We start from the raw sequence: 21,411 nt of genomic DNA on the forward strand, positions 1-21,411 counted from the left end.
GACAACCGCTTCCATCCGAAACGGATCTTTTGCTTCGTCAGGTCATTTATGGTTTCACAGAGGGTGAAACACACTCAGGTCAATCACACTATGTTTTAACATCCCCAAATATACTAATTTCACCTCATATGACCATTACGGACATGACTCATGTGGGTGCAGAAAACATTTGTATATCTCTAATAATTAAATAAACAATGAGATGGGGGGCATGTAATGGTTCCAGAACATAATGTACATCTACAAAATGACCAAGTGGGTAACCTGGAAGGCAAGGCAAATCAAAGTGAAGTAACATATTCAGGAAGGAAATGGTCTGATATCAAACTCTTGGTTCAGACCTCTAGGAGACGTGGTTCACAAATGGTCTGATATCAAACTCTTGGTTCAGACCTCTAGGAGACGTGGTTCACAAACGGGGAATCCAATACAATTCTCTTCTCAATAATAGATTATATTCTCCTCTCTCCTAGGAGTCTTAACATGTTCGATACCAATGTGTCTCAGAGAGCTGATGCTGTGACGAGCCTCCATGAAATGCTCAGCCACAGGGTCCTGATCCTGGGTCCTCACCACCTGGGATTCGATCTTATGTAGCAAAATGTGAATCTCTGTTATTTACATCGGATAAAAGTAGAGACTTAATATGGTTACTCCAGTGTTCTGCGCTATCCTTGTTTTCAGAGGGCGTTTTGTTTTTCCTACACAGCATAGATCACAAATACATTTGATCAGGTAAACTCAGCAACAAAAAAAAGGAACATCCTCTCACTGTCAACTGCGTTTATTTTCAGCAAACTTAAGATGTCTAAATATTTGTATGAACACAACAAGATTCAACAACTGAGACATAAACTGAACTGAAGTGAACTGAACAAGTTCCACAGACATGTGACTAACAGAAATGGAATAATGAGTCCCTGAACAAAGGGGTTGGTCAAAATCAAAAGTAACAGTCAGTATCTGGTGTGGCCACCAGCTGCATTAAGTACCGCAGTGCATCTCCTCATGGACTGCACCAGGTTTGCCAGTTCTTGATGTGAGATGTTACCCCACTCTTCCACCAAGGCACCTGCATGTTTCCTGACATTTCTGGGGGGAATGGACCTAGCCCTCACCCTCCGATCCAACAGGTCCCAGACGTGCTCAATGGGATTGAGATCCGGGCTCTTGTGTGATGTTCCGATGTACCGATCCTGTGCAGGTGCTGTTACACGTGGTCTGCCACTGCGAGGACGATCTGCTGCACGTCCTGGCTCCCTGTAGCGCTGTCTTAGATATCTCAAAGTATGTACATTGCAATTTATTGCCCCAGCCAACATCTGCAGTCCTCATGCCTCCTTGCAGCATGCCTAAGGCACATTCATGCAGATGAGCAGGGACCCTGGACATCTTTCTTTTGGTGTTTTTCAGAGTCAGTAGAAAGTCCTCTTTAGTGTCCTAAGTTTTCATAACTGTGACCTTAATTGCCTACCGTCTGTAAGCTGTTAGTGTCTTAACGTCCGTTCCACAGGTGCATGTTCATTAAATGTTTATGGTTCCTTGAACAAGCATGGGAAACAGTGTTTAAACCCTTTTACAAATGAAGATCTGTGAAGTTATTTTGATTTTTACTAATTGTCTTTGAAAGACAGGGTACTGAAAAAGGCACGTTTCCTTTTTCACTGAGTTTAAATCTATTTTTTTGTGGAACATGTATTGATGCCCTTGATCTTAATGGCCTTGCCCGTAATCGGGTGATTGAACATTGTGCATTTGTTGGTGAAGTTACCCTGGGTACATTGGCCACATCTATAGTTACCGTCCGGCACGTTGTCTAGGAAGGTGCTACGTGGCACTGTTGGAAGATCAGACCTCCCCACCATGTGACTGATGTTGGGGGCGTGTCTAAGGACTACCCTCTGGGATTCTTTAAACGTCTTCTCCAATTGTGAATCAGTTATCAAGATGTTCCAGTGTTTTTAATGATGTGGTCAAACTGTTTACCAAGTGGGGAGGACTGAAGGAAGCGTTGAACGTGGCGGTCAGGAGGGCGGGGAGGTTTGGGTGAGGCTGTCATCCTGGGTCATATTTTTATAACATGCTGACCAAACCGGATACGCGCGAGCGCACGCCATCGAGCGCACGCCATCGAGCGCACGCCATCTAGCACACGCCATCGAGCACACGCCATCGAGCGCACGTTGATTTTGTTCACCCACACCATAACCGATCAGGACACGCAGGTTGAAATATCGAGGGTTGGGGCAGAGAGACAAGGAGAGGGAGGAGGGCATACGTCTTATCATAAAATGGAGTCCTGAGAGAAAGCAAGAACAAGATGGTTGTCAGTGGTGCAGTATTATCATGAGGAGACGAATACTTGGAAAATGGAGGAGTGGAGGGAAAAAGAGAGGGAGGAGGTCTAAGAGAGAGAGCGAGAGAGAGAAGAAGAGGATGAGCTTGAGTCGGATAAAGATGGACAAAAGGGAGATGGTTTGTTAAAGGAGAACGGTAGAAAGTGTAAGCAGAGGGAGCTGAAGACAGGAGGAGAAATGGAAGTACATGAGGGTGAAGTCTCGGAGGTGGTAGGTGTGGTGAAGTTATCGGAGACCGAGGTATGAACAGAGGATCAGGAAAAAGATGAGTCTGTGACAGTAGGAGTGAAGTTTATGGAAAAAGTGGACTCTTGCCTTTTGGCTGATCTATTTGTGGTTTCAGGGTGGGTGAATAAAATAGTTGAGTCATGTGGAATCGGTAAGGGTAACAAGAAGTGGTCTAGTGATAATTGTTTGTTTTTCTGTTGGTTAGGGGGAGAATGCGCTCAGAGTAAAACGAATGGGGGCAAGAAAAGTGAATTGTTACCCTCTCTAGAAAATGGCAGTAAATTTAAAAGTTGACCATCTGAGGGGAACGATTCCCGATGTGTGTGATGCACGTCGTTTGATGCGACAAGGGTGGGGGGAAACGGAAGAGTCATTGTCTGTCCTTTTGAGTTTTGAAGTTGAGTCTTTACCCGACAAAGTTTAAGTTAGGCTACATAAGTTATCCTGTACGAGTTTATGTTCCCGAATAAAGTTAACATATTACAGGTGCCAAGCTTATGGACATGTGGCCACGGTGTGTAGGAGGGATGGTCCGAGGTGTGAGAAATGTACAGAAGGGCATTTAGACAAAGGAATGTGTAGTATTGGGGAACGTACTGGTATGTATTAATTGTAGGGGTGCCCATGGAGCTGGGGATCAGAAATGTCCCGTGCGAGAGAGATCCAGGGTTACAGTAGGAGTAGGAGTTGTCACATGCCAAGGCAGTGAAGAAAGTAGAGGGAGATGGGTTAAGGGCTTGTAAGTAAGCATTTCACGGTAAAGTCAACACCTGTTGTAATTCGGCGCATGAGATAAATACAATATGATTTGGTACTCAGGTCTAGCACTGCCCCCCCAACACATACAAGAAACAGATGAAATGTTTCCCTTCCATTCTATCCATGTGGTGACTCAACAGTATCAACAACTGCACATTGATCATCAAAGTACAAGTGACTTTAACTATTATTACATGCCATTTTAGTCTACGATTTCATCCAAAGCAAACACGGTCACTCGTGCATTCATTTCCCCACATGACGGGTCCCAGGAATCAAACGCACTGTCCTGCCGTTTCAAGCGTCATGCTCCACCAACGGAGCCAGGACCTTAACACATGACGTCACTGTGACAACAAAAAACGTGTAAACTTGTGGAATGCATTATGTACTGCTTATGAATGCATTATGTACTGCTTATGAATGCATTATGTACTGCGTATGAATGCATTATGTATGGGTTATGAATGCATTATGTACTGCTCATGAATGCATTATGTACTGCTTATGAATGCATTATGTACTGCTCATGAATGCATTATGTATGGGTTATGAATGCATTATGTACTGCTCATGAATGCATTATGTACTGCTTATGAATGCATTATGTACTGCTCATGAATGCATTATGTATGGGTTATGAATGCATTATGTACTGCTCATGAATGCATTATGTATGGGTTATGAATGCATTATGTACTGCTTATGAATGCATTATGTACTGCTTATGAATGCATTATGTACTGCTCATGAATGCATTATGTACTGCTTATGAATGCATTATGTACTGCTTATGAATGCATTATGTATGAGTTATGAATGTTTCACGTAGCCCTTACGTAGGTATTCTCTTCTGTTCCTCTATCATGGACAGGACATTTGTGTACTCCTAACCATGCACTGTACACTGAGTGTCCAAAACATTAGGAACACCTTCCTGATATTGAGTTACACCCCCGTTTGCCCTCAAAACAGACTCAATTTGTCAGCGTATGGACACCACAGGGATGCTGGCCCATGTTTAGTCCAATGCTTCCCACAGTTGTGTCAAGTTGGCTGAATGTCCTTTGGGTGGTGTCCCATTTCTTGATACACACAGGCTAAAAAACATCAGAGTTGCAGTTCTTGACACACTCTAACCGTTATGCCTGGCACCTACTAACGTTCAAAGGCACTATTGTCTTGCCCATTTACCCACGGAATGACACATACACAATCCATGTCTCAGTCGTCTCAAGACCTAAAAATCCTTCTTTAACACGTCTCCTCCCCTTCATCTACATCTGATTGAAGTGGATTTAACAGGTGACATCAATAAGGGATCATAGCTTTCACCTGGATTCACCTGGTCAGTCTATGATATGGAAAGAGCATGTGTTCCTAATGGTTTGTACACTCAGTGTAGTTCCTAACCTGTCATTTAGTGTACTTTCTACCCTGTCATTCAGTGTACTTTCTACCCTGTCACTCAGTGTAGTTTCTACCCTGTCATTCAGTGTACTTTCTACCCTGTCACTCAGTTGACTTTCTACCCTGTCATTCAGTGTACTTTCTACCCTGTCATTCAGTGTACTTTCTACCCTGTCATTCAGTGTACTTTCTACCCTGTCATTCAGTGTACTTTCTACCCTGTCATTCAGTGTACTTTCTACCCTGTCATGTAACTCTTTTCACTCCTTCTTCTTCCCCTCCCATGCTGCCAGGACGTTTGTGTACTCGGTGCTGATGCGAGGACGACCGTTCCCCCTCCGTGTGATGATAGAGGCGGGGGTGTTCTGCAGTCTGAACGGGTTCACACAGAGTCACTACCTGGTCCACTGTGCCCACTACCACCCCACATGGACCTCTGACACACGCTTCCTCATTGGTACAAACATTTATGAGAGCAAGAGATAAACCTGAGTTTACTAATCGATCAAGATGTTGTTGTTTTTATCAACACTTAAAAGTCTTGTTTTTTGTAGTTGTTTGTTATAGAGAACAATTTTTTCACACTACAATGATTCTCCTTAAAAAAAGGGATGAGAACTTAAATAGATATTTCACCCAAATTACAGGCTTTGGTTTAGTTTGCCTGGCGCTGTTTCCACATGCTAATGTTTTACCAGTCGTGACACAAATCCCATTCAAGTCATGGGACCGATATTACCTTCTTTTTTTTTGGGGGGGGGGGGGGGCGGCATCATGTCCAAATCATCCAAAAGTATCTCAAATTGATTGAGAAGTTTAACAAAGTCCCTTATAGATGATTTGAATATGATGCATGAAAAATGCTAATATCGTTCCCATGGCATGAATGGGATTTGTGTCACGAACGGTAAAACGTTAGCATGTGGAAACAGCGCCAGGCAAACTAAACCAAAGCCTGGATATGCAGCCATACCTTGGCCATAGACCGCTGACAGGGTAAGGAAACCATTGGGTCATTTTGGTGAGCCCATCCCTTTAAATTGATGGACTTGGTCCAAACTTGCAGATATTTGACAAATTCCTCACTGCATCTTTCTACCATTTGATTCAAATTGATTCAAAAACCAAGTGTTTTTTTTCCCAGGTTCAACCCTGTTTCTCCTGGGAATGGCTATCAACGTCCACAGTGACTATCTTCTACGAAACCTGAGACAGCCAGGAGAAGTCGTCTACAAGATCCCTAAAGGTATACAGTGGCTTGCGAAAGTATTCATCCCCCTTGACATTTTTCCTGTTTTGTTGCCTTACAACTTGGAATTAAAATAGATTTTTTTAGGGGGGGGGGGGGGGGGTTGTGTCGTTTGATTTAGACAACATGCCTACCACTTTGAAGATGCAAACAAGAAATAAAACAAAAAAACTGACAATTTGAGTGCCCATAACTATTCACCCCCCAAGGTCAATACTTTGTAGAGCCCCCTTTGCTGCAATTACAGCTGCAAGCCTCTCGGGGTATGTCTCTATAAGCTTGGCACATCTAGTCACTTTGATTTTTGCCCATTCTTCAAGGCAAAACTGCTCCAGCTCCTTCAAGTTGGATGGGTTCCGCTGGTGTACAGAAATCTATAAGTCATACCACAGATTCTCAATTGGATTGAGGTCTGGGCTTTGAGTAGGCCATTCCAAGACATTTAAATGTTTCCCCTTAAACCACACGAGTGTTGCTTTAGCAGTATGCCTAGGGTCATTGTCCTGCTGGAAGGTGAACCTCCGTCCCAGTATCAAATCTCTGGAAGACTGAAACAGGTTTCCCTCAAGAATGTCCCTGTATTTAGCACCATCCATCATTCTTTCAATTCTGACCAGTTTGCCAGTCCCTGCCAATGAAAAACATCCCCACAGCTGGGGTTCTCGGGATTATGAGAGGTGTTGGGTTTGTGCCAGACAGTGTTTTCCTTGATGGCCAAAAAGCTACATTTTAGTCTCATCTGACCAGAGTACCTTCTTCCATATGTTTGGGGAGTCTCTCACATGCCTTTTGGCGAATACCAAACATGTTTGCTAATTTATTTCTTTAAGCAATGTCAATGCTCTGTGGAGTGTACGGCTTAATGTGGTCCTATGGACAGATACTCCAATCTCCGCTGTGGAGCTTTGCAGCTACTTCAGGCTTATCTTTGGTCTCTTTGTTGCCTCTCTGATTAATGCCCTCCTTGCCTGGTCCGTGAGTTTTGTTGGGCAGCCCTCTCTTGGCAGGTTTGTTGTGGTGCCATATTCTTTAAATGTTTTAAGAATGGATTTAATGGTGCTCCGTGGGATGTTCAAAGTTTCAGATATTTTTTTATAACTCAACCCTGATCTGTACTTCTCCACAACTTTGTCCCTGACCTGTTTGGAGAGCTCATTGGTCTTCATGGTACCACTTGCTTGGTGGTGCCCCTTGCTTAGTGGTGTTGCAGACTCCGGGGCCTTTCAGAACAGGTGTATATATAGTGAGATCATGTGACAGATCATGTGACACTTAGATTGCATACAGGCGGACTTTATTTAACTAATTATGTGACTTCTGAAGGTAATTGGTGTCACCAGATCTTATTTATGGGCTTCATAGCAAAGGGGGTGAATATATATGCATGCACAACTTTCCGTTTTAAATTTTCTATAATTTTTTTAAACAGGTCATTTTTTGAAATTTCACTTCACTAATTTGGACTATTTTGTGTATGTCCATTACATGACCCCCCCCCCCCCCCCCCCCCCCAAATCCATTTAAATCACAGTTTGTAATGCAACAAAATAGGAAAAACGCAGAGGGGGATGAATACTTTCGCACGGCACTGAGATCAAGTGTGATGATGCACGCAGAATTTCTTAAGCCTGGCGTCGGATCTTTTGTACTGTCTTGCCAACTCCTCTGGTTATTCTCACTCAGAAAGAATTCAAGAACTATAAACGCCAATGGTCCAATGATCTAGAATGTGGCCGTGTGGACATTTAGATCTTTTTGTACTGTCTTGCCAACTCCTCTGGTTATTCTCACTCAGAAAGAATTCTCAGAAAGAATTCAAGAACTATAAACGCCAATGGTTCAATGATCTAGAATGTGGCCGTGTGGACATTTAGATTCTTATAATTGCCTTATACAGTACAAAAGGGTATGGGTCCAGACTACTAGCTTTAGTACCTCTAGTGACTTTGAACCCTATTGTAATATCTAAAAACCCAAACTACTACTTGTTTACACTATAATGACAAAGTGTCATGTCTTCCCACTAAAGTTATTCAGTGTATACTGAACAAAAATATAAACGCAACATGTCCCAGTGTGTAATGAGCTGAAATAAAAGATCCCAGAAATGTTCCATAGGCACAAAAAGCTTATCTCTCTCAAATATTGTGCGCAAATTTGTTTACATCCCTGTTAGTGAGCATTTCTCCTTTGCCAAGATAGTTGATCCATCCACCTGACAGATGTGGCATATCAAGAATCTGATTAAATTTAAAATGGTTAAAAATAGTTTTTTTTATAATGAGGTTTTCCAGCTTCTGAATCTTGCGGGTAAATGCTGCTAATAGATAGTTTCAAATAGACCTGGCTGGTGCATCGCTATCCCCCAGCTATCCCTAGCTATCCCCCAGCTATCCCCAGCTATCCCTATCTATCCCCAGCTATCCCTAGCTATTCCTATCTATCCCCAGCTATTCCTATCTATTCCTAGCTATCCCCAGCTATTCCTAGCTATCCCCAGCTATCCCCAGCTATCCCCAGCTATCCCTAGCTATTCCTATCTATCCCCAGCTATTCCTATCTATCCCCAGCTATTCCTAGCTATCCCCAGCTATCCCTAGCTATCCCCAGCTATCCCCAGCTATCCCTATCTATTCCTATCTATCCCCAGCTATTCCTATCTATCCCCAGCTATTCCTATCTATCCCCAGCTATTCCTATCTATCCCCAGCTATTCCTATCTATTCCTATCTATCCCCAGCTATTCCTATCTATCCCCAGCTATTCCTATCTATCCCTATCTATCCCCAGCTATTCCTATCTATCCCCAGCTATTCCTATCTATCCCCAGCTATTCCTATCTATCCCCAGCTATCCCCAGCTATTCCCATCTATCCCCAGCTATTCCTATCTATTCCTATCTATCCCCAGCTATTCCTATCTATCCCCAGCTATTCCTATCTATCCCTATCTATCCCCAGCTATTCCTATCTATCCCCAGCTATTCCTATCTATCCCCAGCTATTCCTATCTATCCCCAGCTATTCCTATCTATCCCCAGCTATTCCTATCTATCCCCAGCTATTCCTATCTATCCCTAGCTATCCCCAGCTATTCCTAGCTATTCCTATCTATCCCCAGCTATTCCTATCTATCCCCAGCTATCCCAATCTATCCCCAGCTATTCCTATCTATCCCTAGCTATCCCCAGCTATTCCTATCTATCCCCAGCTATTCCTATCTATCCCCAGCTATTCCTATCTATCCCCAGCTATTCCTATCTATTCCTATCTATCCCCAGCTATTCCTATCTATTCCTATCTATCCCCAGCTATCCCTATCTATTCCTATCTATTCCTATCTATCCCCAGCTATCCCTATCTATCCCCAGCTATCCCCAGCTATTCCTATCTATCCCCAGCTATTCCTATCTATTCCTATCTATCCCCAGCTATTCCTATCTATCCCCATCTATCCCCAGCTATTCCTATCTATCCCCAGCTATTCCTATCTATCCCCAGCTATCCCTATCTATCCCCAGCTATTCCTAGCTATCCCCAGCTATCCCTATCTATTCCTAGCTATCCCCAGCTATTCCTAGCTATCCCCAGCTATTCCTAGCTATCCCCAGCTATCCCTAGCTATCCCCAGCTATCCCTATCTATTCCTATCTATCCCCAGCTATCCCTATCTATTCCTAGCTATCCCCAGCTATTCCTATCTATTCCTATCTATCCCCAGCTATTCCTATCTATCCCCAGCTATTCCTATATATTCCTATCTATCCCCAGCTATTCCTATCTATCCCCAGCTATTCCTATATATTCCTATCTATCCCCAGCTATTCCTAGCTATCCCCAGCTATCCCTAGCTATCCCCAGATATCCCTAGCTTACAGGGAAGACATCAGCACGGACCATAGGAGTTTAAAAAAAACACCACAAAAGGCAAAACCCAATTTGGGATTATTTTTGAGGACATTGCTGGACAAAAAGCAAATGTATTTTGGTGTCAGAAGATGGCAGCATGTGTGGAACAGAGATAACAGGGGAAAACCCCTACCAACATCAAAGTTAATCTGAACAGAACCCACAAACAATTTCAGAATAACGTGATGGTGAGACGGACGTTATTTAATTGTTGTCAGGATTTGACTCCTGGTATCATAGGGTATCCTACTGGTTAGAGTGTAGGGGCGGCAGGTATCCTACTGGTTAGAGTGTAGGGGCGGCAGGTATCCTACTGGTTAGAGTGTAGGGGCGGCAGGTAGCCTAGTGGTTAGAGTGTAGGGGCGGCAGGTAGCCTAGTGGTTAGAGTGTAGGGGCGGCAGGTAGCCTAGTGGTTAGAGTGTAGGGACGGCAGGTAGCCTAGTGGTTAGAGTGTAGGGACGGCAGGTAGTCTAGTGGTTAGAGTGTAGGGACGGCAGGTAGTCTAGTGGTTAGAGTGTAGGGGCGGCAGGTAGCCTAGTGGTTAGAGTGTAGGGACGGCAGGTAGCCTAGTGGTTAGAGTGTAGGGACGGTAGGTAGCCTAGTGGTTAGAGTGTAGGGGCGGCAGGTAGCCTAGTGGTTAGAGTGTAGGGGCGGCAGGTAGCCTAGTGGTTAGAGTGTAGGGGCGGCAGGTAGCCTAGTGGTTAGAGTGTAGGGACGGCAGGTAGTCTAGTGGTTAGAGCGTAGGGGAGGCAGGTAGCCTAGTGGTTAGAGCGTAGGGGAGGCAGGTAGTCTAGTGGTTAGAGCGTAGGGGAGGCAGGTAGTCTAGTGGTTAGAGTGTAGGGGCGGCAGGTAGCCTAGTGGTTAGAGTGTAGGGACGGTAGGTAGCCTAGTGGTTAGAGTGTATTTATTTTTATTTTTTATTTTACCTTTATTTAACCAGGCAAGTCAGTTAAGAACAAATTCTTATTTTCAATGACGGCCTGGGAACAGTGGGTTAACTGCCTGTTCAGGGGCAGAACGACAGATTTGTACCTTGTCAGCTCGGGGGTTTGAACTCGCAACCTTCCGGTTACTAGTCCAACACTCTAACCACTAGGCTACCCTGCCGCCCGTGTAGGGGCGGCAGGTAGCCTAGTGGTTAGAGTGTAGGGGCGGCAGGTAGCCTAGTGGTTAGAGTGTAGGGACGGCAGGTAGTCTAGTGGTTAGAGCGTAGGGGAGGCAGGTAGCCTAGTGGTTAGAGCGTTGGACTAGTAACCAGAAGGTTGCAAGTTCAAACCCCCGAGCTGACAAGGTACAAATCTGTCGTTCTGCCCCCTGAACAAGGCAGTTAACCCACTGTCCCTAGGCCGTCATTGAAAATAAGAATTTGTTCTTAACTGACTTGCCGAGTTAAATAAAGGTTAAATAAAAAATATAAAAAAGTATTTGAACACACGTAAGATGTGGAAAATGTTTAGAATTCAAGAAAATGAGCTTTAAAACCTGCAAACAAGAAGGGTGTGAACAGGTTGGGGTTTGTTACTACGGCAATACATGACAACATCCATCCAGACCTTTGCCAACTTGGACATGTATGTGACCACACCATCTCAAATAGTACTGCAGTAGCCCTGCTATAGGTCTACACCACATTAATAAATAGTACTGGAGTACCCCTGCTATAGGTCTACAACACATTAATAAATAGTACTGGAGTACCCCTGCTATAGGTCTACAACACATTAATAAATAGTACTGGAGTACCCCTGCTATAGGTCTACACCACATTAATAAATAGTACTGGAGTACCCCTGCTATAGGTCTACAACACATTAATAAATAGTACTGGAGTACCCCTGCTATAGGTCTACAACACATTAATAAATAGTACTGGAGTACCCCTGCTATAGGTCTACAACACATATTGTGCATTGGGAAAGCATCTTGACCGTTTCCTCATTTTGTTACGTTACAGCCTGATGAAATTACATTTTTCCCTCTAATTAATCTACACACAATACCTGTCACGTTTCATCATATGGATGGGACCAAGGCGCAGCGTGATAAGCATACATTCTTCTTTTAATGAAGGAAAAACCATGAAACAAAACAAACGTGCCACTATCTAACACGAGTGAAGACAGGCAACTACACATAGACAGTAACCCACAAAACCAACATGGAAAAATGGCAACCAAAATAGGATCCCCAATCAGAGACAACGATAAACAGCTGTTTCTGATTGGGAACCAATTCAGGACACCATTGGACATGATTTGGAAAGGCACACACCTGTTTATATAAGATCCCACAGTTGACAGTGCATGTCTGAGCAAAAACCAAACCATGAGGTCGAAGGAATTTTCCGTAGAGCTCCGAGACAGGATTGTGTCGAGGCACAGATCTGGGGAAGGGAACCAAAAAATATCTGCAACATTGAAGGTCCCCGAGGACACAGTGGCCTCCGTCATTCTTAGATGGAAGAAGTTTGGAACCACCAAGACTCTTCCTAGAGCTGGCCGCCCGGCCAAACTGAGCAATTGGAGGAGAAGGGCCTTGGTCAGGGAGGTGACCAAGAACCCGATGGCCACTCTGACAGAGCTCCAGAGTTCCTCTGTGGAGATGGGAGAATGTTCCAGAAGGACAGCCATCTCTGCAGCACTCTACCAATCAGACCTTTATGGTAGAGTTGCCAGATGGAACCATCTCCTCAGTAAAAGGCACATGACAGCCCACTTGGAGTTTGCCAAAAGGCACCTAAGGAACTCTCAGACCATGAGAAACAAGATTCCCACTCTGATGAAACCAAGATAGCACCATTTGGCCTGAATGCCATGCGTCACGTCTGGAGGAAACCTTGCACCATCCCTACGGTGCTGCATGGTGTTGGCAGCATCATGCTGTGGGGAGGTTTCTCAGTGGCAGCGATTGGGAGACTAGTCAGGATCGAGGGAAAGATGAATGGAGCGAAGTACAGAGAGATCCTTGATGAAAACCTGCTCCAGAGTGCTCAGGAATGGGGCGAATGTTCACCTTCCAACAGGACAACGATCCTAAGCACACAGCCAAGACAACGCAGGAGTGGCTTCGGGACAAGTCTCTGAATGTTCTTGATTGACCCAGCCAGAGCCCAGACTTGAACACGATCGAACATCTCTGGAGAGACCAGAAAATAGCTGTGCAGCGACGCTCCCCATCCAATCTGACAGAGCTTGAGAGGATCTGCAGAGAAGAATGGGAGAAACTCCCCAAATACAGGTGTTTCAAACTTGTAGCGTCATACCCAAGAAGACTCAAGGCTATAATCGCTGCCAAAGGTGCTTCAACAATGGACTGAGTAAATGGTCTGAATACAGTATGATATCTGTTTTTTATTTGTCACCGCGGGGTATTGTAGATTGATGAGAGGAAAAAAGCTGTAACATAACAAAATGTGGAAAAAGGGGTCTGAATACCATCCTAATGCACTGCAGCTGTCTCCAACCCTCCCATGCATGAGGCTACTTATTGTACCAAACACTAAAACAATTAAATCAAGTCTGAAAACTAACTGAAACTAAATAAGGTGGTCTGTTTCAGTATGTGTCTTCTCTCCCAGGAGGTCTGTTTCAGTATGTGTCCTCTCCCACAGGTCTGTTTCAGTATGTGTCCTCTCCTCCAGGAGGTCTGTTTCAGTTTGTGTCCTCTCCCCCAGGTGGTCTGTTTCAGTATGTGTCCTCTCCTCCAGGTGGTCTGTTTCAGTATGTGTCCTCTCCCCCAGGTGGTCTGTTTCAGTATGTGTCCTCTCCCAAGTGGTCTGTTTCAGTATGTGTCCTCTCCCCCAGGTGGTCTGTTTCAGTATGTGTCCTCTCCTCCAGGTGGTCTGTTTCAGTATGTGTCCTCTCCCCCAGGTGGTCTGTTTCAGTATGTGTCCTCTCCCAGGTGGTCTGTTTCAGTATGTGTCCTCTCCTCCAGGAGGTCTGTTTCAGTTTGTGTCCTCTCCCACAGGTGGTCTGTTTCAGTATGTGTCCTCTCCTCCAGGAGGTCTGTTTCAGTATGTGTCCTCTCTCCCAGGTGGTCTGTTTCAGTATGTGTCCTCTCTCCCAGGTGGTCTGTTTCAGTATGTGTCCTCTCCTCCAGGAGGTCTGTTTCAGTATGTGTCCTCTCCCCCAGGTGGTCTGTTTCAGTATGTGTCCTCTCCCAGGTGGTCTGTTTCAGTATGTGTCCTCTCCCATGTGGTCTGTTTCAGTATGTGTCCTCTCCCCCAGGTGGTCTGTTTCAGTATGTATCCTCTCTCCCATGTGGTCTGTTTCAGTATGTGTCCTCTCCCCTAGGGGGTCTGTTTCAGTATGTGTCCTCTCCCCAAGGGGTCTGTTTCAGTATGTGTCCTCTCCCCTAGGGGGTCTGTTTCAGTATGTGTCCTCTCCCCCAGGGGGTCTGTTTCAGTATGTGTCCTCTCCCCCAGGGGTCTGTTTCAGTATGTGTCCTCTCCCCTAGGGGGTCTGTTTCAGTATGTGTCCTCTCCCCTAGGGGGTCTGTTTCAGTATGTGTCCTCTCCTTCAGGTGGTCTGTTTCAGTATGTGTCCTCTCCCCCAGGTGGTCTTTTTCAGTATGTGTCCTCTCCTCCAGGTGGTCTGTTTCAGTATGTGTCCTCTGCCCCAGGTGGTCTGTTTCAGTATGTGTCCTCTCCCCCAGGTGGTCTGTTTCAGTATGTGTCCTCTCCCAGGTGGTCTGTTTCAGTATGTGTCCTCTCCCCCAGGTGGTCTGTTTCAGTATGTTTCCTCTCCCAGGTAGTCTGTTTCAGTATGTGTCATCTCCCCCAAGGGTATGTTTCAGTATGTGTCCTCTCCCCTAGGGGGTCTGTTTCAGTATGTGGCCTCTCCCACAGGTGGTCTGTTTCAGTACGTGTTCTCTCCCCCAGGTGGTCTGTTTCAGTATGTGTCCTCTCCCCCAGGTGGTCTGTTTCAGATTGTGTTCTCTCCCCCAGGTGGTCTGTTTCAGTGTGTGTCCTCTCCCCCAGGGGGTCTGTTTCAGTATGTGTCCTCTCCCCCAGGTGGTCTGTTTCAGTATGTGTCCTCTCCCCCAGGTGGTCTGTTTCCGTGTGTGTCCTCTCCCCCAGGTGGTCTGTTTCAGTATGTGTCCTCTCCCCCAGGTGGTCTGTTTCAGTATGTGTCCTCTCCCCCAGGTGGTCTGTTTCCGTGTGTGTCCTCTCCCCCAGGTGGTCTGTTTCAGTATGTGTCCTCTCCCCCAGGTGGTCTGTTTCAGTATGTGTCCTCTCCCCCAGGGGGTCTGTTTCAGTATGTGTCCTCTCCCCCAGGGGGTCTGTTTCAGTATGTGTCCTCTCCCCCAGGGGATCTGTTTTAGTATGTGTCCTCTCCCAACCCACATGTAGTCTGTTTCAGTATGTGTCCTCTCTCCCAGGTGGTCTGTTTCAGTATGTGTCATCTCCGAGGTGGTCTGTTTCAGTATGTGTCCTCTCCCCCAGGTGGTCTGTTTCAGTATGTGTCCTCTCCCCCAGGTGGTTTGTTTCAGTATGTATCTTCTCCCAGGTGGTCTGTTTTAGTATGTGTCCTCTCTCCCAGGTGGTTTGTTCCAGTATGTGTCCTCTCCCCCAGGTGGTCTGTTTCAGTATGTGTCCTCTCCCAGGTAGTCTGTTTCAGTATGTGTCCTCTCCCCCAGGTGGTCTGTTTCAGTATGTGGCCTCTCCCACAGGTGGTCTGTTTCAGTATGTGTCATCTCCCCCAAGGGTATGTTTCAGTATGTGTTCTCTCCCCCAGGTGGTCTGTTTCAGTATGTGTCCTCTCCCCCAGGTGGTCTGTTTCAGATTGTGTTCTCTCCCCCAGGTGGTCTGTTTCAGTGTGTGTCCTCTCCCCCAGGTGGTCTGTTTCAGTATCTGTCCTCTCCCCCAGGTGGTCTGTTTCAGTATGTGTCCTCTCCCCCAGGTGGTCTGTTTCAGTATGTGTCCTCTCCCCCAGGGGGTCTATTTCAGTATGTGTCCTCTCCCCCAGGGGGTCTGTTTCAGTATATGTCCTCTCCCCCAGGTGGTCTGTTTCAGTATGTGTCCTCTCCCCCAGGTGGTCTGTTTCAGTATGTGGCCTCTCCCACAGGTAGTCTGTTTCAGTATGTGTCCTCTCCCCCAGGTGGTCTGTTTCAATATGTATCTTCTCCCAGGTGGTCTGTTTTAGTATGTGTCCTCTCTCCCAGGTGGTTTGTTTCAGTATGTGTCCTCTCCCCCAGGTGGTCTGTTTCAGTATGTGTCCTCTCCCAGGTAGTCTGTTTCAGTATGTGTCCTCTCCCCCAGGTGGTCTGTTTCAGTATGTGGCCTCTCCCACAGGTGGTCTGTTTCAGTATGTGTCATCTCCCCCAAGGGTATGTTTCAGTATGTGTTCTCTCCCCCAGGTGGTCTGTTTCAGTATGTGTCCTCTCCCCCAGGTGGTCTGTTTCAGATTGTGTTCTCTCCCCCAGGTGGTCTGTTTCAGTGTGTGTCCTCTCCCCCAGGTGGTCTGTTTCAGTATGTGTCCTCTCCCCCAGGTGGTCTGTTTCAGTATGTGTCCTCTCCCCCAGGTGGTCTGTTTCCGTGTGTGTCCTCTCCCCCAGGTGGTCTGTTTCAGTATGTGTCCTCTCCCCCAGGTGGTCTGTTTCAGTATGTGTCCTCTCCCCCAGGTGGTCTGTTTCAGTATGTGTCCTCTCCCCCAGGTGGTCTGTTTCAGTATGTGTCCTCTCCCCCAGGGGGTCTGTTTCAGTATGTGTCCTCTCCCCCAGGGGGTCTGTTTCAGTATGTGTCCTCTCCCCCAGGGGGTCTGTTTCAGTATATGTCCTCTCCCCCAGGGGGTCTGTTTCAGTAAGTGTCCTCTCTCCCAGGTGGTCTGTTTCAGTATGTGTCCTCTCCCCCAGGTGGACTGTTTCAGTATGTGGCCTCTCCCACAGGCGGTCTGTTTCAGTATGTGTCCTCTCCCCCAGGTGGTCTGTTTCAGTATGTGTCCTCTCCCCCAGGTGGTCTGTTTCAGTATGTGTCCTCACCCCCAGGTGGTCTGTTTCAGTATGTGTCCTCTCCTTCAGGTGGGCAGTTTCAGTATGCGTTCTCTCCCCTAGGGGGTCTGTTTCAGTATGTGTCCTCACCTTCAGGTGGTCTGTTTCAGTATGTGTCCTCTCCTCCAGGTGGTCTGTTTCAGATTGTGTTCTCTCCCCCAGGTGGTCTGTTTCAGTGTGTGTCCTCTCCCCCAGGTGGTCTGTTTCAGTATGTGTCCTCTCCCACAGGTAGTCTGTTTCAGTATGTGTCCTCTCCCCCAGGTGGTCTGTTTCAATATGTATCTTCTCCCAGGTGGTCTGTTTCAGTATGTGTCCTCTCTCCCAGGTGGTTTGTTTCAGTATGTGTCCTCTCCCCCAGGTGGTCTGTTTCAGTATGTGTCCTCTCCCAGGTAGTCTGTTTCAGTATGTGTCCTCTCCCCCAGGTGGTCTGTTTCAGTATGTGGCCTCTCCCACAGGTGGTCTGTTTCAGTATGTGTCATCTCCCCCAAGGGTATGTTTCAGTATGTGTTCTCTCCCCCAGGTGGTCTGTTTCAGTATGTGTCCTCTCCCCCAGGTGGTCTGTTTCAGATTGTGTTCTCTCCCCCAGGTGGTCTGTTTCAGTGTGTGTCCTCTCCCCCAGGTGGTCTGTTTCAGTATGTGTCCTCTCCCCCAGGTGGTCTGTTTCAGTATGTGTCCTCTCCCCCAGGTGGTCTGTTTCCGTGTGTGTCCTCTCCCCCAGGTGGTCTGTTTCAGTATGTGTCCTCTCCCCCAGGTGGTCTGTTTCAGTATGTGTCCTCTCCCCCAGGTGGTCTGTTTCAGTATGTGTCCTCTCCCCCAGGTGGTCTGTTTCAGTATGTGTCCTCTCCCCCAGGGGGTCTGTTTCAGTATGTGTCCTCTCCCCCAGGGGGTCTGTTTCAGTATGTGTCCTCTCCCCCAGGGGGTCTGTTTCAGTATATGTCCTCTCCCCCAGGGGGTCTGTTTCAGTAAGTGTCCTCTCTCCCAGGTGGTCTGTTTCAGTATGTGTCCTCTCCCCCAGGTGGACTGTTTCAGTATGTGGCCTCTCCCACAGGCGGTCTGTTTCAGTATGTGTCCTCTCCCCCAGGTGGTCTGTTTCAGTATGTGTCCTCTCCCCCAGGTGGTCTGTTTCAGTATGTGTCCTCACCCCCAGGTGGTCTGTTTCAGTATGTGTCCTCTCCTTCAGGTGGGCAGTTTCAGTATGCGTTCTCTCCCCTAGGGGGTCTGTTTCAGTATGTGTCCTCACCTTCAGGTGGTCTGTTTCAGTATGTGTCCTCTCCTCCAGGTGGTCTGTTTCAGATTGTGTTCTCTCCCCCAGGTGGTCTGTTTCAGTGTGTGTCCTCTCCCCCAGGTGGTCTGTTTCAGTATGTGTCCTCTCCCACAGGTAGTCTGTTTCAGTATGTGTCCTCTCCCCCAGGTGGTCTGTTTCAATATGTATCTTCTCCCAGGTGGTCTGTTTCAGTATGTGTCCTCTCTCCCAGGTGGTTTGTTTCAGTATGTGTCCTCTCCCCCAGGTGGTCTGTTTCAGTATGTGTCCTCTCCCAGGTAGTCTGTTTCAGTATGTGTCCTCTCCCCCAGGTGGTCTGTTTCAGTATGTGGCCTCTCCCACAGGTGGTCTGTTTCAGTATGTGTCATCTCCCCCAAGGGTATGTTTCAGTATGTGTTCTCTCCCCCAGGTGGTCTGTTTCAGTATGTGTCCTCTCCCCCAGGTGGTCTGTTTCAGATTGTGTTCTCTCCCCCAGGTGGTCTGTTTCAGTGTGTGTCCTCTCCCCCAGGTGGTCTGTTTCAGTATGTGTCCTCTCCCCCAGGTGGTCTGTTTCAGTATGTGTCCTCTCCCCCAGGTGGTCTGTTTCCGTGTGTGTCCTCTCCCCCAGGTGGTCTGTTTCAGTATGTGTCCTCTCCCCCAGGTGGTCTGTTTCAGTATGTGTCCTCTCCCCCAGGTGGTCTGTTTCAGTATGTGTCCTCTCCCCCAGGTGGTCTGTTTCAGTATGTGTCCTCTCCCCCAGGGGGTCTGTTTCAGTATGTGTCCTCTCCCCCAGGGGGTCTGTTTCAGTATGTGTCCTCTCCCCCAGGGGGTCTGTTTCAGTATATGTCCTCTCCCCCAGGGGGTCTGTTTCAGTAAGTGTCCTCTCTCCCAGGTGGTCTGTTTCAGTATGTGTCCTCTCCCCCAGGTGGACTGTTTCAGTATGTGGCCTCTCCCACAGGCGGTCTGTTTCAGTATGTGTCCTCTCCCCCAGGTGGTCTGTTTCAGTATGTGTCCTCTCCCCCAGGTGGTCTGTTTCAGTATGTGTCCTCACCCCCAGGTGGTCTGTTTCAGTATGTGTCCTCTCCTTCAGGTGGGCAGTTTCAGTATGCGTTCTCTCCCCTAGGGGGTCTGTTTCAGTATGTGTCCTCACCTTCAGGTGGTCTGTTTCAGTATGTGTCCTCTCCTCCAGGTGGTCTGTTTCAGATTGTGTTCTCTCCCCCAGGTGGTCTGTTTCAGTGTGTGTCCTCTCCCCCAGGGGGTCTGTTTCAGTATGTGTCCTCTCCCCCAGGGGGTCTGTTTCAGTATATGTCCTCTCCCCCAGGGGGTCTGTTTCAGTAAGTGTCCTCTCTCCCAGGTGGTCTGTTTCAGTATGTGTCCTCTCCTCCAGGTGGTCTGTTTCAGTATGTGTCCTCTCCCCCAGGTGGTCTGTTTCAGTATGTGTCCTCTCCCCCAGGTGGTCTGTTTCAGTATGTGGCCTCTCCCACAGGTGGTCTGTTTCAGTATGTGTCCTCTCCCCCAGGTGGTCTGTTTCAGTATGTGTCCTCTCCCCCAGGTGGTCTGTTTCAGTATGTATCTTCTCCCAGGTGGTCTGTTTTAGTATGTGTCCTCTCTCCCAGGTGGTTTGTTTCAGTATGTGTCCTCTCCCCCAGGTGGTCTGTTTCAGTATGTGTCCTCTCCCAGGTAGTCTGTTTCAGTATGTGTCCTCTCCCCCAGGTGGTCTGTTTCAGTATGTGGCCTCTCCCACAGGTGGTCTGTTTCAGTATGTGTCATCTCCCCCAAGGGTATGTTTCAGTATGTGTTCTCTCCCCCAGGTGGTCTGTTTCAGTACGTGTCCTCTCCCTCAGGTGGTCTGTTTCAGATTGTGTTCTCTCCCCCAGGTGGTCTGTTTCAGTGTGTGTCCTCTCCCCCAGGTGGTCTGTTTCAGTATGTGTCCTCTCCCCCAGGTGGTCTGTTTCAGTATGTGGCCTCTCCCACAGGTGGTCTGTTTCAGTATGTGTCCTCTCCCCCAGGTGGTCTGTTTCAGTATGTGTTCTCTCCCCCAGGTGGTCTGTTTCAGTGTGTGTCCTCTCCCCCAGGGGGTCTGTTTCAGTATGTGTCCTCTCCCCCAGGTGGTCTGTTTCAGTATGTGTCCTCTCCCAGGTAGTCTGTTTCAGTATGTGTCCTCTCCCCCAGGTGGTCTGTTTCAGTATGTGGCCTCTCCCACAGGTGGTCTGTTTCAGTATGTGTCATCTCCCCCAAGGGTATGTTTCAGTATGTGTTCTCTCCCCCAGGTGGTCTGTTTCAGTATGTGTCCTCTCCCCCAGGTGGTCTGTTTCAGATTGTGTTCTCTCCCCCAGGTGGTCTGTTTCAGTGTGTGTCCTCTCCCCCAGGTGGTCTGTTTCAGTATGTGTCCTCTCCCCCAGGTGGTCTGTTTCAGTATGTGGCCTCTCCCACAGGTGGTCTGTTTCAGTATGTGTCCTCTCCCCCAGGTGGTCTGTTTCAGTATGTGTCCTCTCCCCCAGGTGGTCTGTTTCAGTATGTGTCCTCTCCTCCAGGTGGTCTGTTTCAGTATGTGTCCTCTCCTCCAGGTGGTCTGTTTCAGTATGTTTCATCTCCCCCAGGTGGTCTGTTTCAGTATGTGTCCTCTCCCAACCCACAGGTGGTCTGTTTCAGTATGTGTCCTCTCTCCCAGGTGGTCTGTTTCAGTATGCGTTCTCTCCCCTAGGGGGTCTGTTTCAGTATCTGTCCTCACCTTCAGGTGGTCTGTTTCAGTATGTGTCCTCTCCCACACCACAGGTGGTCTGTTTCAGTATGTGTCCTCTCCCATTTGGTCTGTTTCAGTATCTGTCCTCTCCCCCAGGTGGTCTGTTTCAGTATGTGTCCTCACCCCCAGGTGGTCTGTTTCAGTATTTGTCCTTTCCTCCAGGTGGTCTGTTTCAGTATGTGTCCTCTCCTCCAGGTGGTCTGTTTCAGTATGTGTCCTCTCCCACACCACAGGTGGTCTGTTTCAGTATGTGTCCTCTCCCCCAGGGGTATGTTTCAGTATGTGTTCTCTGCCAACCCACAGGTGGTCTGTTTCAGTATATGTCCTCTCTCCCAGGTGGTCTGTTTCAGTATGTGTCCTTTCCTCCAGGTGGTCTGTTTCAGTATGTGTCCTCTCCTCCAGGTGGTCTGTTTCAGTATTTGTCCTCTCCCCTAGGTGGTCTGTTTTCGTAGATGTCATCTCCCCCAGGTGGTCTGTTTCCTTTTGTGTCCTCTCCTCCAGGAGGTCTGTTTCAGTATGTGTCCTCTCCT

At 47.5% G+C, this 21,411-nt stretch overlaps 1 protein-coding gene across 2 annotated transcripts in view; it reads left to right on the plus strand.

The window, feature by feature from the left end:
• The window catches only part of LOC110492798 (3-oxo-5-alpha-steroid 4-dehydrogenase 2-like), a 64,286-nt gene that overhangs the window by 23,312 nt on the left and 19,563 nt on the right, over nt 1–21,411 (plus strand). For both annotated transcript variants that reach the window (XM_036945969.1, XM_036945970.1), the window contains 2 exons: nt 5,048–5,211; nt 5,899–6,000. In XM_036945969.1, coding sequence (XP_036801864.1) covers nt 5,048–5,211; nt 5,899–6,000 — 266 coding nt within the window. The remainder of the gene's footprint in view (nt 1–5,047; nt 5,212–5,898; nt 6,001–21,411) is intronic.

Source organism: Oncorhynchus mykiss, chromosome 16 (assembly GCF_013265735.2).
Source record: "Oncorhynchus mykiss isolate Arlee chromosome 16, USDA_OmykA_1.1, whole genome shotgun sequence".
NCBI classification, from domain to species: domain Eukaryota; kingdom Metazoa; phylum Chordata; class Actinopteri; order Salmoniformes; family Salmonidae; genus Oncorhynchus; species Oncorhynchus mykiss.